Source organism: Squalius cephalus (assembly GCF_949319135.1).
Source record: "Squalius cephalus genome assembly, chromosome: 2".
Classification (NCBI taxonomy): Eukaryota; Metazoa; Chordata; class Actinopteri; order Cypriniformes; family Leuciscidae; genus Squalius; species Squalius cephalus.
The window spans coordinates 48,679,988-48,698,738 of record NC_137123.1 but is presented as its reverse complement, the minus strand read 5'-3'; the positions used below and the strand labels follow the sequence as shown (position 1 = coordinate 48,698,738).

The 18,751-nt window shown below is 38.9% G+C and overlaps 1 protein-coding gene across 1 annotated transcript in view; it reads right to left on the bottom strand.

Annotated features, from left to right (window-relative positions):
* The window catches only part of chrna8 (cholinergic receptor, nicotinic, alpha 8), a 116,707-nt gene extending 98,435 nt beyond the window's left edge, over nucleotides 1–18,272 (bottom strand). Inside the window, exon 1 of the mRNA XM_079850503.1 lies at nucleotides 17,889–18,272. Coding sequence (XP_079706629.1) covers nucleotides 17,889–17,961 — 73 coding nt within the window. The 5' untranslated portion in view covers nucleotides 17,962–18,272. The remainder of the gene's footprint in view (nucleotides 1–17,888) is intronic.
* Nucleotides 18,273–18,751: the final 479 nt, after the last annotated feature.

The following is an 18,751-nucleotide window of genomic DNA, read 5'->3' as shown; positions in this document are numbered from 1 at the left end:
TAAAGGACATAATAGAATAGAATAGCCAAAATATGACTGAGATCACATGAAAACCCTTCTAGGATTTGAAATGAACAATCTGCACAGATGGACCACTGGTGATCACCATCATAGTTTATGCTATGTATAACTTGATGTAACGTGCCAAAACACTCTTTTAGAGGCAGACATCCCAGTTGCTTTCCAACAACTGCACAAACTAAAAAGCATGACTAAAATCAAATAAAAAATTACTGGCTTTACATCTCAGAAATCATTGGCTTAGAACAACGTGATATTTTGTTTGGTCTAAAATATTATCTTGTTAACTCTATGTTTGTTCGCGTAATGTATGTTTTTTCTGTGTGAATAATATGTGAACACTCTGACAGTAATTTGTAGAATGAATGATTTAAAATTATATTTCTGAAACAATGTTTTTATAAACACTAAAATGGAGGAACAAAGACAGAATCTAGTGAAGCTTAATAATAGATACGCTGGACTTGTTCAACTGTATCCACTTAATTGGCCAGAAAGAAAATGAAAGCAATATTTGCCTTAACATGTAGATTGCTGATTCACATGAGAAGTGAGATTTGTCTGATTTGTCTGCTCTTCATTCACTCCTCCCCTGACTGCAGCCGTCTACTCTCAATTACACTGAATGTGAGGCATTTGGCATCTCAAATGAGTCTAGTGTTAACACACTGTAGACTTGCTTGTGAAATGTACACATCAGAGCTGAGCAGAGGTGTTCCAGATTACCCTAATTCATCCTAATGGAATAAGTGTTTGGCCCTCAGGCACATATCAGCCTGAGGGCAGATGCAGTATCTGGTGAATGTGATTAAAATGCATATTTAAGGCATGGAGAAGACTGTCTAATGATGGAAACCAAGAAAAAGATACTGTGGCTGTTGTGTTCCAGACCAACACTATTCTGGTCACATCTATAGCACATAAGTCTGTAAATCACGTTCGTTAAATTTCATTACTTATTTAAATCCTTTTTCCCACTGGTCAGCACAATCTCATTTCAATGTATGTGCCGTCATTGATTAACCCTCTATTGCCTTGGGACAAACCCATTTTATTAACTTTGTAAGCTTTCTTAATAAATCCACCCATCCATCCATTCAATAAAAACAAAACAAAAAATAAACTAGTTCCAATAATTTGTCAAGTAGTTTTTAGAATTTTGACATCAACAAATTATTTTAACATTGCTTCCATAATGTGTGCATTAGATGCTAATAAATTTACTAGAAAATTATGAATCTTACATAAAAAAACCATTTGGTAAAAAAAGTAGACAAAAGACCAAACACAAATCACAAAGGAGGTGGGTAAATAAGCTGAGAAACAGATGCTGTGAAACACAATGTGGGGCAGAGTGATATTACATATTTAAACAGACTGGAACAAGTATATGCCACTTCAGCTTGCCTGGGAAACAAGTGCTCACTGAACTTTTCCTCACACCTCACTTGAGTGCTAGCATTCGATGCTTAACCCCATAACAACAGTCAAGGAGACTCCAGAGGGAGATGGGTGGCTTTGAGATCAGCAAGCTCACAGAGAGTCTGGACCTGACAGTGACGGTGTGATGGGTGATTTTTTGAACTTCATGCAAATGCTGAAACATAATAGCGAAGAGAGCATAATGGAAGCATTGTGACCGCGAGACTGTTCACAAAAGAGAAAGCTGGGCATAAAGTGAAAAGAAATGGAAGATAAAAAGAGAACTAAGAATAGTGAGAGAGTGTGTTAGTGCAGTGGTCTTGACTGGTTTTGCTTTAGGATTTTACATTGCCCATCAAGTGGTTTGTTACAAAACTAAGTACAAAACTAAACAAAAATGCTGTTAAAAATCTAACTGTATTATTATTTTTATAACAATGTATTATTAGTATTATTACAACAACAATATATGTAATTATAATAACAATTATTTTTATGATTAAATATAATATAAATGTTTTATTATTAATTTTGTTTGTTTGTTTACTTGTATATTTAAGAGGCACACACACATATGACGTTTTGTAAGGGAAACTGTATTTAATAGATTTTTTTTCTTTTTCTTTTTACTTTACAAAGGTTTGTTAATGTTTTTTGTGGATGAGGGGATGTAAAGTAATGTTTCCTTGTTTAAATGTTTGACTCTGTGATGGCCAGGATCTATGCCACACATGATTCTTATACATTTATCTTTGCACTGATCAATAAATGAAAAGACATTACTAAACTGGTTTGTTTTAATATCTTTATTTAGGCTTAAGGTTAAAACATTAAAACAAGTTAAAAATCCTCTTTGGATAAAATGTAATTTTAAAAACAACTAAAATTGTTAAAATTCATTTTTTTTATTAAGATGACTTGAAATGTTTAGTAGTGTTGTGGGAATGTGTGATGTCCTGATCAATGTGACTTTTGTCTTATAGCATTCGGTTTGCATTAACTAAAAGTGTCTCCATGGCTCTAAATTTAGTTAAATGTATTGTGTTAATTGCAGGGTTTGTGTTGTTACTGTTGTGAGAGTTTGTATGGTTTTGTTTCCCCCGTTTTTGTTTTAATGGTGCTGGCCACCCCCTATAAATTCAGTGTGTGTCTTGTCAAATGAGTTTCTTGTTACTTATTACACATTTTTGGGTCTTTACCCACCAGTTAAGAACCACTGTATTAGAGGAAAAGAGAAGGATGCAAGTCAGAAAGGACAATATAAGAGAGAGAGAGAGAGAGAAAGAAAGAAATGGAAAAAGACAGATGTTGTTTTCTTCTTTCTCTGATTACATCTTCTGCTGGAAAGCACCAGACGCAGATGTTCTTTGCGTGTCTATGAGTGTTTGCTTACTCATAGTCCAGGCCTTTTATGGGGATTTATCTAAGTATGATTATGGCCGCACAAGTTAGATCAAAATCAGAAACGCTGTAAATTTGGCTTAATCTTGTGGTACATTTGTATGTGAAAAATTACCCATTTTATTACTCTTCTTCTCCACTGAGGATAAAGAGCAAATCATTTTACATGGAAGCCTGATCAGGAACAAGATATTCTTTGACTCAAACATCAAATCATCCGGTCTAATAACACATCAGGTTGCACCTCATGGGTTTGGAAAAAAGTGAGTGAAAAAAAGAGACAGAAAGAGAAAATCCCTGTGGAATAAATGGGTCAGCTCACTCTCTGTAGGATTGTGATATAGTCCAGATTAGTGATGGACGTCTGGCTTTAAAAGCTGAATGGCTATCACACCACTCTTTTCCTGATGAAAAACAAGATATAGAGGGGGGACAGGGCTAAACAAAGCACACTTTCCCTATAAATTAATTCACTAATGCCAGTACTGGGCTAAAAGGGGAAGAGTAGAGAGAATAGGGGTGAAGAGAAAAACCCTGGAAAGTGACTAATCCCTTTGTAGAGGCTATCCTATAAGCCTCGGCATAGATGGCATGGTGTTCTCAACGCGTAGCAGAAAAATCCCGACTCCAAACATTAGCTCTCTTTGGGTGGTGTGCTGTCGTGCTGTTGGTAAAGTGGGTGCTCACGGCTACGGTAAGAACCGTGTGTTTCCCGCCATCCACACCTTTTCCTAACTGATTGCTACACCTGTAAATATACCTAACACTCAGTGACATGTCACACCCAGTGCAAAACTCCCACCAAGTGACTACAATATTAACCTACAGTATTAATTGTGAATATTTACTTTAATCACAATTGCCCAAATTACCTATTTTAAACTAAAGGAGTCATTTGTGCAAAGCTAATCTTAGTGAAATCTTCTTCTCTTGAGCTTAGGACATCTGTGGTCAGATCATCTAGTCTGTGACACTTCGACTTCCATCAAAAGGCAGATCTTCATTACAGGCCGTTCCAGCTGACCCGTTTTTGTTTTCAGCTGCACTGAGCGGATGAAGCCTTTCTTGTCAGGGTACGTCTGCGTAGTTTTTCCCATCAGCCAGGACCCTCGTGGAGCGACAGGATCCATTATGACCACAATGTCTCCAACGGAAAAGCTTTTTTTTGGTCTCATCCACTTCTGTCTCTCCTGGAGTAGCAGTTCCCTCACCCAGCGTTTCCAAAAGAGATCAGATAGGAACTGCACCTGCCTCCATCTTCTCTTCAGGTACAGGTCATCCTTACAAAAGAGCCCAGGAGGGAGGTGTGGCTTTGACTTTAAGAGCAGGATGTGGTTGGGTGTAAGTGCTTCGAGGTCATTTGTATCATCAGAGGCCTTTGTGATGGGACGACTATTGAGAATGGTTTCGACTTAACAAAGAATGGTATGAAAACCTTCATCATCCAGGGTTTGGAGTCTGAGCGTGTAAGAGAGGACCCTTTTTTGCAAGACAAATAAGACGCTCCCAAAACCCTCCATGGTGAGACCCGGCTGGAGGGTTAAAGGACCATGTCAGACCACTCTGCATTAAGGCATGCTGAATCTAACTCAGCAATGGCTTCCCTTAACTCCCGCTCAGCTCCTATGAAGTTGGTGCCGTTGTCTGATGTCAAGTGTGACACCTGACCTCTGCGACACATGAAACGGCGAATGGCATTTATACATGAGTCAGTGTCTAAAGCATAAGCAACTTCGAGATGAACTGCCCTACCCGCCATGCAAGTAAAGAGGACGCAGTAGCACTTTGCTCTGCCCCGACCTTTCTTCACCTCCACTGGCCCAAAGTAGTCGATGCCCACATTTATAAAAGCAGGTAAGTCTGGCACAATTCTCTCGGCCATTTTCAGTTCCCCCATCTTTCCTTGGAGGCGGCGACAAACTACACACTTAGAGATGACCTTCCTGCAAGCAGAATTGGCACAAGTAATCCAATATTGCTTCCTAAAAAAGAGAGCATGTGATTTCTACCTGCGTGACCCAGCTGTTGATGGATATACTTCAAGTCGAGTTTGGACACATGTTGCTCTTTGGAAAGAATGACAGGATGTTTTTCAGCTTCAGCAATCCGTCCTCCAACACTGGGTCCAGCTTGTAGAGGTCGCTGTTACATTTGACAGATCCTCAATCTTTCAAAACAGCAATCTCATAAAAAAACATCTCTTGCTGGAAAAAGCAGATGGTGGAAGTCAGTGACTGTCCACGAAGTGCCAATTTTTCCCTTTGCATCTCGACATAAAAATTTCTTCGACCTCCACTATCATGGCCAATACTTTCATACGCTTCAAGAACCTTTCTCCTTTGGGATAAGGTTAGAAGCACGTATCTGAATCTGAGCATCCATTCCACAGATGTATTCAGCTTCTTAAAATCTGAAAAGTAGCTTAAAAACACTTCTGTTGCATTCAGTGGACTGTGGGAGACAAAGGCATTCACCAGTGGGTCTTTCTTCACCTCAGGATCATCCACAGGGATCAAAAGTTCAAAAGTTGTTCCATGATGGTCTTAGGCCATTCCTCTTCCCCCCTCAAGAGAAATTCTGGTCCCTTCAGCCACCGCTTGCATGCAAGGAATTCTTCAGCACTTAGACCCCTGGATGCATAGTCTGCTGGATTCAGTCTTGTGCCAATGTGTCTCCACTGTACAACATCAGTTTCATTTCTGATTACAGCCACCCTATTGGCCACAAACGTATGAAACCTCCTGGTGTCATTTCCAACATACTTTAAAACAGTTGTGCTGTCTGTCCAGAATACTGATGGGTGTAAATCCAGCTGCAACTCCCTCTTCAGCATCTTGTCCACCCGGACAGCCAGGACAGCAGCAGTCAGCTCAAGACGAGGAATTGTTGTTTGCTTTAACCCTCTCGGGACGGATTGGGCGGTACCGCCCAAAATGGCATACTTTTACAAATGTGATCTTAAAAATTATCTTAAAAAAATTTATCTTAAAAACTATTAATGATAGAGAGATGCGGTCTTTTTTGCCATCTTCCTCAGATTCCGCTGAAAACAATGGTATATGGTATACTCACTTCCTTGTTGCGTAATACCACTGCGTATTGAGGCCAATGAAATCGATGTTGTTAGGAATATTCCACGCGCAAAGACCAATGGAAAAATTGCCGCTGGGAGGAATATTTTTCTTACCCAATCAGAGGAAGGTTACCATGACATATTCTAGCTAATCAGAGGACTCTGTAGCCTTGCAAGGGGTGGTATTATAGTAAGTGATATGATGCAAACAGCGTCGAGTGGAGAAGGAGACAGAGAGCGAACGGAGCGGAGTATTATACACAGAGATTTATATGAGAGAGAGACAGAATGATTATAATATTTATATATATTAGCAATATTTAATATTTATAGCATATTAGCAATTATAGCATTATTATTTTATTGTTTTAGCACTTGTATGATGGCAAGCAGTAAAAGATTTACCTCAGAACAAGCTCTGGAACAATTACTGGAAAGTGACGAGGAGAAATCCGAAGCTGACAGTTTTTTTAAAAAAACGCTGTATATAAAGTTCATTATTTCATTGTTCTTTACACTTTTGATTGAACAATTACAAATATCTGTATAGCAAAGGGTTTGAAAAATATATTTTTTGTTCAAAAACTGTTCACTATTGTTGTGTGAGGTGTGATTTTCAGTAATAAATGACTGAAATTTTCGTTTTTTAAATTCTCTAGTTTATTGTACATTTTTTACTCATACTTCCTTTATAAACACATTACATGCATTCTTATGTTAGCTTAGGGTCTTCTGAATCCATAGATACCAACACATGGTGTTCCATCTCCATTACATATGGTTTATAAGCCCAAATGTAAAAATAGAGAAAACGGACCAAAAAGGGCTTAGTCCCCAGAGGGTTAAAGGAGCAACCCTGGCCTTGTCCAAGATAAAAGCAACACTGACATGGTTTCTCTCATTCTCCATCCTGAGATATGATGCAGTTCTGTAGTCATACTCACTGGCATCGGAGTAGTGATGCAACTGCAGGTGAGTAGGTGTTCCAAAGTCTTTTGGCTTGATGCACCGGTCCACTGTGAGCTCAGTGATATGTTGGAGATTAGCCAGCCATTTGGACCACTGCTCTGAGGAAACACAAGGTATGTTGGCATCCCAGCCGATGTTAAGCCTGCACATCTCCTGCAGCATCCTTTTTAACAGGCAAAGTAAATGGTGCAAGAAAACCCAAAGGGTCATAGATGGACGACACCACAGACAATACGTCTTGTATGTGGGCGCTCTTCTATGGCTATCCTAAAGGTCAGAACGTCTGCATCTATGCACCAATGAAGACCAAGAGCTGTTTCGACAGGATTTGCCTTTTGATCCAGGTTAAGCCCCCCGGTGGTCTTGGAGCGCTGTGGCTAAGGAATACTAGCCAAGACTTCACTGCTGTTACTTGTCCACTTCAACAGGTGGAATCCTCCCTTCGCACAGGCTTCAGTCAATTCATGCACCATTTTTATGGCTTTCATATGGCCTATGATGACAGATTTTAAGGGGAGACACCCCAGGTGAATAGGAAAAAAAAAAAAAAACTAATAGATATCAGCATGAAACTTCCCCAGTTGATTACTGACATTAAGACAAGTTTTTAGAATATTTAAAAAAATATATATATATATGCAAATTAGGTATTATCTCATTAAAAATGCACTAATTTACATATATTTCCAGAAGAAAAATCTGAACATTGAATAAAGCCAGATTCATAATTCTTGTTTCATTTTGTTGACATATTATAGTCAAAGGTTTTTTACAGAGGGGATTTTGGATATCTCTTTTTATCACTCCATTAATCAGAAAAGACTGTCAACAGCCAAAAAAATTCAGTTTCGCCCCGTTTTTAGGTATAAAATGTTGTATAAATCAGAATCTGAACGATATATGAACAAACCCCTCTGTAAAAACCTTAAGAATATAGATAGGAATACAACAGGAAAGATTGGTTTATGTAAGTGCTGCTGAAGTGGAGATTTCTGGCTCAGAGTATGAGAAAAAAAACATTTTGAGAAAACGGCCTTTAAAGATTTGTATTGCAAAAATTCATACTTTTTTAGTGGAAACAACTATTTACAGACAAAATATCTTATCAAATCATTAGCAATCAACAATACAAACCACCTAAAACACATCAAAACTTATGTACATATAACATAGCATTTATGGCCTTCAACTGAACAGAACCCCAGTGAAAAACAGTCAAAAACACACTATCAGAGTCACGTGATGCATCTGAACGAATCACGTTGTCAGAAATTGATATCAGCCAATGAGATTTTGCTTTTAGGGTTAAATGCCCCATTGTACTTTCACGATTGGTTGCTGATAAAAAGGAAATTACCATATTTGGATTCGACAGCATTGTACAGGAGAGAGAGAGAGCTTTCCAACGGTATATGTGATGACAGTGTGCAGACAGCGATCGCGGAGCAGCGGGATGATTTAGAAAGCCAACTTTTGTTGAATTTAGGAGAAATCTAAAGACGCAAATAGACAAAGTGTAGTAAAATAAAGACCTAAATGTATATTTTGGACTTTTTTTCACCACAAGTCTCAAAGAAGACAAATAGTCCAAAATCTCAAAATTGACCAGTGAAAAAAAAACGATGTTTTTGCCTGCCGTGTCTCCCCTTAAACAATCATCCATGAAGAAATTTTGGAGTATTGTGTTCAGAACACTAGGTTCAAAGTTGTCTTTGTAGTCTTGTACAATTCTCCGCTGTAACCGCACTGGGTAGTACATTAACATTAGCTCAAATGATCTATAGGGAATTTGAATAATTAATCATGAATATGATTAATGTATTGCATATTACAGTTATATTAAATTATCGAAGTTGAAAATAGATCGATTGTATATGAATAATCAATCACAACGAATTATAATTCCTCATTCATATATCAATGGTCTTATTTCAGATCGATTATATGAGATAACCCTTAATGGAAATTAATGTAATTATCAAACAGTTGTTTGTCCAGCAAACGGCCATAAGATTAACTTATCAACTTCTCAATAAAGTTATCACTTCTTATAATTTCAGGAAAAATAGTTTCTGGCCATGAAACCATTCTCTTGTCCTTATAAAATTTAGGTTACTGAAAAGTAACAAATCAGCTTTGTAGCTTAAGATCGAACATTTCATTGACTTTGTAACACGAGCAGACAGACAGATTCAATCGAGGATATATTGGATTTTAATAATTGCAAAACTAAAGAATACATACTACGATTCACACAGAATATATGTATATACACCTTAAACAAACAAAACGAAAAACATTACGAACACGAATTAACAGAGGATGAGATAATTAGAGAGATCAGACGATGAGAGAGGTGAGAGAGAATGAGAGAGAGGGAGAGAGGATGAGCGAGCGAAAGTGAAAGAGGAATAGGGAGAGATCACAGAATGATCGCACAGTAGGCTATAGCAAAATCACAGACAGTAACCTTTTGAAAGACAACAAGGAATCAAATCACCTTGGAAAAGGGAATAGACAACCTTAAACAGCATTTAGATTTCGATACTTGCATGTGGTCTGTTGTGTTGAGGCAAGAATGCGCGTGTGTCGTTCTGAGTGGAGGCGGGCGTGTTCTCTCGTGTCTTCCAGGGCGAGCAGACTCGCGCGAAGTTTTAAAGGTTCACTGAAAGCGAAGTTACTAAAGAAATAATTCAGGCTAAGTTCATTTTCCCTCGTAGGTGGAAATGAACAAAGGAGAATATGAAAAAACAAAGACAAAAGACTAAAAGAAAAGAAAATGGAGATGAGAGCTCCCTAAGGAGCCATGGAACCAGAAATTCTCTCAGACGGAGTGCTCGTGCGTGTGTCCTTAAGGAAGAGGAGCTTGCACTCCATCTCTTCCGTTGAGCGCAGTCACAGGAATTTCAAAAGTCTTTTTCTTTGAGTTGAAGTTGCTGGCTACGTTCGCTTCACTGAACGTAGGGAGAGTCCGAAGACTAAAATAAAGAAAAGACTTAGAGAAAAAGAAAAGAGAAACGGAAAAAAGCTCCCGAAGGAGCCATGGACCCAGAAAACCTCTCACAGAAAAAGTGCTCATTGAGAAACTTCGGTGTCAGTCTCTTATGGAGAAGATGGGTTCACGCCTACTTCGTGTACGTGAACCAATCACCTTCAGAGATTTCAGAGTGGGAAGAAGTTTCTTTGTCCTGTAGGCAACGCCCACTGGAATGAGTCATGAGGAGATGGGATTGAGCTGTTCGGCTTCCAGAAATATGAAAGGTGTAAAATAATGCACATTACTGCATTCTGCTATCGGAATTCGACTCCGTTAGATTGAGAGAATTACAGAGATATCAAACATGTCACAAGAAGATTATAGGAATACAAAGTTACATAAGATATGCATATTACAAGCATTTTAAGGTTCGTTCCTTCAAATACACGTCATAAACGAAGTGAATATAAACTGGGAAACACACAGGAGTATATGAAATATGACATGCTTATATTCTAAGCTTAATGTTCAAAGTTCGTGTATGTGTGTGCGTTAATGTGTGTGTTGGAATGTTGCGCTCCCCGTTATCTCTCTTGCAGAGGAGCTGGATGAGCTGCTGAAGCTTGGTGGTCATAAACTTTATGACCTGGCATGAGATCGGGTTACGGGATGCGATTCCACTGGGAGAAACATTCTTCAAAAATACATTTCAGAGCCAAACACTAGAAAACCACACCTCTATTATAAAGCAAAAACTAATCACACATGCATATAGGAATGTACATACATTAAAAGGATATTTCTATCCTAAGTTACACCCAAAGGATGTTTGTGTGTGTGTGTGACTTCTCAGTCTGGACTGTCACATAGAGAGAGAGCAGGGGGGTTAGGTTACAAGACCATGATTCTATTTGAGACATTAATTAGAAGAAACACTTCCAAGTTACGAATCAGAAAATCATGACTATGGCATGAAAGGGCTAACCAAACATGCAGGCCTTAATACATCATCTTAGGTTCTGAATCATTCTGGATTAAATGCAAGGTAAGTTTTTGTGTGTGTTTGGAATGTCTATAGAAAGTTTTGTTATCTCTTTGGTCATCTCTTTCAGCCTTGCGAAGCATGGAGAAGTGTTGTTCTGGAGTGTGTCTAGGGTGCTATAAAGTCTCGGGGTAGCCTTAAAAGTTGTCAGAGAGCCATCTAAACCCAGCCATGCTGGCACCAGGCCAGTCAGTTAGCCTGCAGAGAGTTTGATTTACATACATGAGTTCAGAGGCTAAAAGCTTTGGGTTTCATAAGGAATGTCCATTGTTTTAGATTCAACGAACCATGATTCCTTAATTCAAACTCAAAGAATGAATGAACTGCTCATATGCTACACCGCAGTGCATAATTCGCACAACTGGGTGAAGACACAGCCCCAAAGAGGTGAAATCTCATCCTGTATTGCATGAAAGCTTGTCTTGTATCACCATCAGGATACCACAAGAAGCGTAAAAAGTCTGTGTGCTCCAGAGACACCCTCACCTGATGGAACATGGCTTGGTTGTTTGCCATCAGCGCTACACATTCCTGTCTAAACCTGGTAAGTACGCTAAGTAAGGTGCTTGTGAGGTAAGGCCCCTGTAACAGCTTTGAACACAGCCTTTGAACACAGCAGCAACTAAAACAACTCTAAAGGTTTTCTTTTTCAGATGGTATACCCCATGATGGGGAATATACCACACCTTGCCATCAGCTCACTTCAACTGCTGATGCATAACCCTTTTCAATGACTTCAGAGAGGAAAGCTGTATACTCTTGATGATAATCTTTATTCCTCTTGAACTTCCTATGAAGAATTAAGAGACACTGCTCTGCGATGCTGCGATTATTTGGCAAGAAGACATCTTCAGCCTTAAAAGGCAAGTCAAAGCAGTAGTTTCCTTCATCAAGCTGAATTGAAGACTATTATTTGCATGAACTTTTGATCCTCTCTGGAAAGGCACACATCCTCTGATTTTTCATTAAAATCCTGATTGTATTGGGCAACCAATAAGTCTTGTAGCTTGACGACTGAGATCCTTTTGGCAGTAACAGCAGGATGACTCATCTTGCCTTTGCGCGGATCACCACCTCTCAGCGGACCATTCACGACCCACCCCAGTAGAGTCCTAACAGCATATGGTCCTTTGCCTTGGCTATTTATTATTTCCCATGGTTCCATAAGCTTCAGTGCATTGGTGCCTATCAACTCCACCTCTGCCTCAAAACTGGGAACCCTAATGCCTTTAAGGTATTTCCATCCCTCTAGGTCCTGTTGAGTGAGCATGTTATTTCTGCTCACAGGCATGGTCCTCTGAGTATAGACTTCAGGTAAGTCCGGGAAGTTTTCTTCATTCAAGCCAGAAACCTCGAGACCACTAAGCAAGAATGGTCTACAGACCTCTCTTGGCCAAGAGTATGAAGAAGAATGCTAGTTCGGATTCCTGAAAGATTAAGTTTTCTCATGAGATGTTGGGTAAAGAAAGAAGCTGAACTCCCAGGGTCTAGAAAGGCATAGGTGTTCACAATGGTGCTCCCGGACTTGGCCTTCACCTGTACAGGCACAATAGAGAAAACACATCCATCACTTCCGGCCCCAGTATGGCCACATGTCTCCAATGACACGAATACATTATTGACTGACACTTCCTGTATTTTAGATTCAGTGTGTAGGACAGTTGGATGTTTGTGTTTACATATATATATATATATATATACTGTATAAATATGTTGTTATGATGTTAAATATTTGCTATTTTAAATGTTTGTTTATACTAAGTACTCGACTGTAAGTACTCGTTAATACTAAGATTGACTATTTTTGATGCCGGTCAATGCCGGTTTACACAGCTACAGTGAGGAGTTCAAAATCTTTCTTTTTAGTAAACTCTGTGTACACAAACAATGTTCTCAATGCTCGAGTTAATGTGTAGAGCCCCTGGTGATACTTTGAGCAAAGTTTCATGTTGTGTCGAGCCTTCTTAGTGTTTTAAAAATAGCGTTTTTTGATGCTATCATGCCCCAAGCACTCCCATTCAAAAGGCAATTTAACTGAAAACGAAAATATGGTCAAACTTAAAAGTGGCGTTTCCATTCTAATTATGCTTTTAAACAAAAGTTTGCCTCAGGTAGATTAACAAAAAGACCCTAGGTTGCATTTTGGCGAGAGTTACCCTTTAAGAAAATCAGCCTTTCCTATGCTGACTGACTGCAGCAGTGCTTTTTTCTATATGCAGCATTACACCTTTAAAAATGACTAAGATGATGATGATGCATGTGGTCTTTAAGTTAGACCTTAATGGCTCATGTTAGTCCTCTCTTTTTCTCACTCTTCTAGCTGCCAATTGCTGCCTGCATTAAGTGATGATTGCATACCGAAAAGTCACTAGATGTGCACAAAGAGGTACAAAATGCTTTTGCCAAATATTTTCCATCAGTATGCCACTATAGTGGATAATCTATATTAGGAGAAATGTCTTAAATAATTGCATCTAGGGCTGCTCTATTATGGCAAAAATCATAATCATAATTATTTGGTCAATATTTTGTGATGAATGCATACAGAACAGTCACTGGATGTGCACAAAGAGGTAAAAAATGCCTCTTCCTAAATCTTTTCCTTTAATATACCACTATAGTGGAAGGTTTTTCCCAACTCCATCCCCTGCAAAGTGTGTGTGTGCATGTGCTTGTGGGTGTGTGTGTGTGTGCGTGTGTGTGTGTGTGTGTGTGTGTGTGTGTGTGTGTGTGTGTGTGTGTGTGTGTGTGTGTGTGTGTGTGCGAGCGAATGTATCCTCATACACCTAGACTTTTGTTTGTTTGAATAAAGTCTGGTCAACAATCCAATGTATTTTGCAGAAAAACTGTTTGCTTACAAGTCTTCTGGAATTAGATATATTGGTGCGGGATTCGAACCGAACTTAGATTCCTGCTTATTAGTTTCAGACCAGTCTTTAAAGATTCACATGAACATGATTGAGGAGCCCTAGTAAATGCAGTTGTGCTCAAGGATACTTTGTACTGTAAACAGCAGGTGTGTGAACTACTGTATATAGCTAAAAACATGAAATGATGTTTTATTAACAAAGTTTGGGAGGAACACGTTCAAATTATCTATCCAGTCATCACATAATTCCAATAATCATGCCATCCCAATCATCACGTCATCCCAATCATCAGGTCATTCCAAACAGCTGTCAACAATCAGTAATCAACATGTCTACCCAATCAGCATGAGTGGAGGCCTATATATAAGCCATCGCCTGGTTACTTTCCTTTTCTTATATTTATACTTATACATTTTCTTATAAGTATTTGCTCGTTATTTAATCTGACTTCATAAATGAAAAACATCTGCTAACAATGGGAATTTACATTCAGAGTTGACACCTTTTGGGAGTAGGAGACCATTTGTCTAGAGACCCACCCTCCTCTGTGAACTCTTAAAAAACCTTATTACCTTTTGTTTTACTTCTTTGGGAATGAGACCTTTGTACCAGTTGCACTGAGACATTTCAAACGATACCAAACGTGTAATACTGTATGATAATTATTCACATTATAGATTCTTGGGTGAATTTTGGTGATCTCAGCATGAGGGATGGGGGAAGAGGGGAAGAAATGTAGATTAGGATTGCTTAAGTGAGACTTGAATGATGGTGCTACTGTAGTTTCACAAGAGAGAGTTCAAATGTTAATTTTCAGATAGGTCCTTTGTCCTCTCAGGGAGTGGTCGTTCCTCAAGTAGACTGCCTGGCATTTATCTAATTTCTCAAGTCTTACATTAGAAAAAAAGTTTTTAAATAGAACCATAGGGTTCTTGGCTCAATTTTAAAGGAGAACTCCGGTCAATTTTAACATTGAGCTCATTTTTTTGTCAATTTGGAGTGCTGTCAATACAGAGAACAACGACAAAAATCGGTGTTGCCTACACCGTGTTATCCTCTTTTTAAAATTTGCACCCTGTTGACTTCAATGGGGCAATATTTAAAGGAGAACTTGGTAACTTTTTTAACTTAATAAAACTGTCTAGAATTCATTTGGATGGTTAAACAACCTGTTCTGGTGATATTGGTGACTTTCCCCGCTCCCCCCAGCGTTCCCAGGCGGAAAACCAACCTTGCAACTTGGGGACTACCGTCCCGGCAAGATAGAAATTGGAAGTCTCGTGAGAAGCAAGAACGAGAACGAGAACGAGCGCGAAACACGAATTGCTTTACGGCAATTCGACATAAACACACACGCATGTATGATGTATTACCAGATTACCCACCTCGGTAGACATAGCTCCACACGATACAGTTGGCTTGCTCCGATCATAACAAACGCACATGAGCAGCGGTAGAGAGGGGGAGGAGGCCGCCGCAAGTGAGTTTTTTACGACCGTGTTGTGAAATATACGCCCCCCCACAGCTGTAGGGGGAGCTTGTGGGGAAAACATGCGACAACAAAAGGGAAAATCAGCAAAGAAGTGACTAGAGTTCGCTAGAGTTGCCGAGTTCTCCTTTAAACCTGCTTTTAGCCTCTTTACATCCTTGATGTGTCATTACAAGTGCACAGGTCATGTGAGTGATTCCTTCAGAGTGAACACGAGTGAATCTGACTGCAGTAGATGTGAAAGATATGGATAAAAATGATGTTATTTAAGCCAGCGCAAATACCTGTGTTTACATCCTGTTTTCGGTTGAAGTCCAAAGTAGTCGATTGTCGAGTTCACGCGCGTGATCATAGGTAACTAAACCTATGCGCGTGAACTCGACAATCGACTACTTTGGACTTCAACCGAAAACAGGATGTAAACACAGGTATTTGCCCATTGAAGTCAACAGGGTGCAAATTTTAAAAAGAGGATAACATGGTGTAGGCAACACCGATTTTTGTCGTTGTTCTCTGTATTGACAGCACTCCAAATTGACAAAAAAATTAGCTCAATGTTAAAATTGACCGGAGTTCTCCTTTAAGGAACTATTTATGCCAAAAGGTTCTTTATAAGGAGAAATGTCTTAATTAATTGCATGATGACTCAGTTTAGGTTCCTCAAAGAACCTTTTATTGGAAGAGCTTCCCAGACGTGTGGAAGCAAAGGGAAGGATTAATGCATTTTTGACATGATTTTGAAAGTAAATATTGATACAATCAGTGGGGTACGTTACTGACATTATGATGAGGCCTGGCTCACTCAGACCAGCCATTTCCACTACATGATACTGATGCAAAACATATGACTGGCATCCCTCTTTAATTTGCATGTTGACCATTTTCTCTCAGCCAAATAGTGTAAGCTGCTGGTATATGGGATTTTGAGGTCATGGTATAAATTCTAACCCTCCATGACAGCTGGGAGAGTGGTATGAATATTGTCCGAATGTTGGTTAAAATTACATTTCTGCCAATATAAGGAAAATACCAATGCCGTTAACAACAAAACAGTAAAACGTAATTTGTATATTCCTGCTTTTAAATGCATTGGTTCTCACATATGCACAGCGTTTCACAGTGTCACAGAAAAAAAAAGAAAAGAAAAAAGGCATACAGATTTGACATGTGGGTAAGGACAACACACTCTCATGGAAATTTGTAATTTTTTTATGTTTTGGTGAATTGGTGGCTAATTCGTGTCAAATTGTACAATCTCATGTACGTTTTCTGCTTATGACCTATACGTTAGGTTTAGGGTCGGGTTTTTCTAAAAAATCTATTTGAATTCACACAACATTGCCCACAATTGTATTATTAAAGAATAGACATGAGTGGTCCAGGAATCCAGAGGCCCTTGTCTGCAAATGTTTTACCTTTTAAAGAAATCTGCAGTCAGCATTATAATATTACCATAATTGGCACAGAGCTGACCAGAGTCATAAATTGAAGTCATTTTTACTTAAAGCATTGGGTGAGAGTGACCTCTGTAAATAGTTTTAGGGCAATCCCAGACCTTAAATGGTTATAAGTAAAACCCTCACACACACTGAATGTCCAAACAAAATCAATCTAAGAGTTTTAATCATGCTTTGGCTTTAAGGGAAATAAAAGGACACCAAGGGACCTCTTTCATGTCTCAGGAAGAGAATGTGTTGCTTATCCAAAAAGTCATCATGACACAAACCAAGTTCTGTAGACCTACATGTTTTTAGACAGGTTACTATTTAGAGGAACAGTTCCAATGCTAATGTGTGAGAGAGGTGGATTATAAAGTTTTGTTCCTAAAATTTGTTTGGCTGAGTGGTGTTCCAAAAGTGCTGATATACACTCAATCGGATATTTCACTGTTAATATCAGTCTGCTTTTCTGTGTTTACAAACAAAAGTTGATGCTTTGGTTTCTTTTGGAACAAATTTCTTTGTCAGCAAAGGAATATACATACCAACTCGCCAATTTTTGTCTGAAACGTGAGTTAATCAATATTAAATGCCACCCCAGGCATAATCATCACTCGCGCATAAAAGATTTATTGAGCAAGGCGTTAATTAAAAGTATCAAAAAGCATAGAGACATACACTTGATGCGCGCGCAAATACTCGTGCACTGAGCTAACCTATATAGCCTACCCTGAAATTATAGGTTAAAAATCCTTTATGTCCTTGCTACATGGTTGCTCGCGTCTCACATCGGTGTATTGGCGAGCAGATCTAAGGATGTTTAACTATATTTTTGTCAGTATTCATGCTTCAGTGCGATCATGCCAGATGTTACGAGGTTTTACGAGATCGAGGTGCTGCAAGGCAAATCGCACACAGACACTCAAGCAGTACATAAAAACAAACATAAATGCTCATATTTTTATACAGTGAAATGATCCATCCTAGCTTTAATTCAGTAAGTCTAAGTAATTAGTTTGTCATACTTTAGCTACGTACTATTCAGGCTAAGTTACACTTTAAAACAAATAAAAACAACTCATCTAGATACGATGCACCTTCGCGGAGTTCACTTTTACTATTACAAATCAATCAAGTAAATTGCGTTACGCAAATTACTTAAGTTAGAAAAACAGCAGCACCTACCTTTAATACAAAATGACGTCCATATAAAAATTCCAAGGTGAAGAATTCCAAAATGTCTTTGATTCTGCATCATTCCTTTAATTGGAAGTTGTCCTCATTCACACAAGCCGACGAAACTTTAGTCTGTCAGCATCCGAGCTGTGTGCTTAGGTGGAACACTTGCGCGCGCCCTCCTCTCTCTCTCTCTCTCTCTCTCTCTCTCTCTCTCTCTCTCTCTCTCTCTCTCTCTCTCTCTTTCTCTCTCGCTCCCATTTGCTTTTAATTTCTCAAACACACTCACTGACCGCAATGCAAGATCAGTGTGTCTATAATCGGCATGTTATCCTTATAAACTGTGAACCATAAACTGTTTTTTTCTTCTTCTTTGGTTAATCAATCTCAGCCAAGTCTAATCACTATGCATTACAATATAAACAGTTTGCACGATTGCGCGCGCTCCTACATTATGCGTAAAGACGCCATCTGGACACGCGCTATTCGCAGAAATCATTTCACTCTATCGCTTGCTGTGGTTAATATGCTGCAAGCACGATATGATGCTTGTGAAATCTGCATTTAAAGTATTGAATCCGAGGGGAGATTTAAACGCCTCTTATTGGGCAATGTTTTTAATGGATCATTATTTGGTTCAGTTAGGATTTATAAATATGAGTTTGCGCATCATCAGATGTTTGTGATCGGTGCACTAAATATGAGTAGGTATTACATTCCTCTCGTTAATTTATTTTAGAGGTTAAAGACGTTACCTAATTATCGGAAGGTCGATGTTTTCTGTGATTTAATTCATGATTCCTGTCACTATTGTGCCATATGAGCAAAGCACTTAAAGCCATATTGTTCCCGAGGGAATGTCCCTGAAGTCA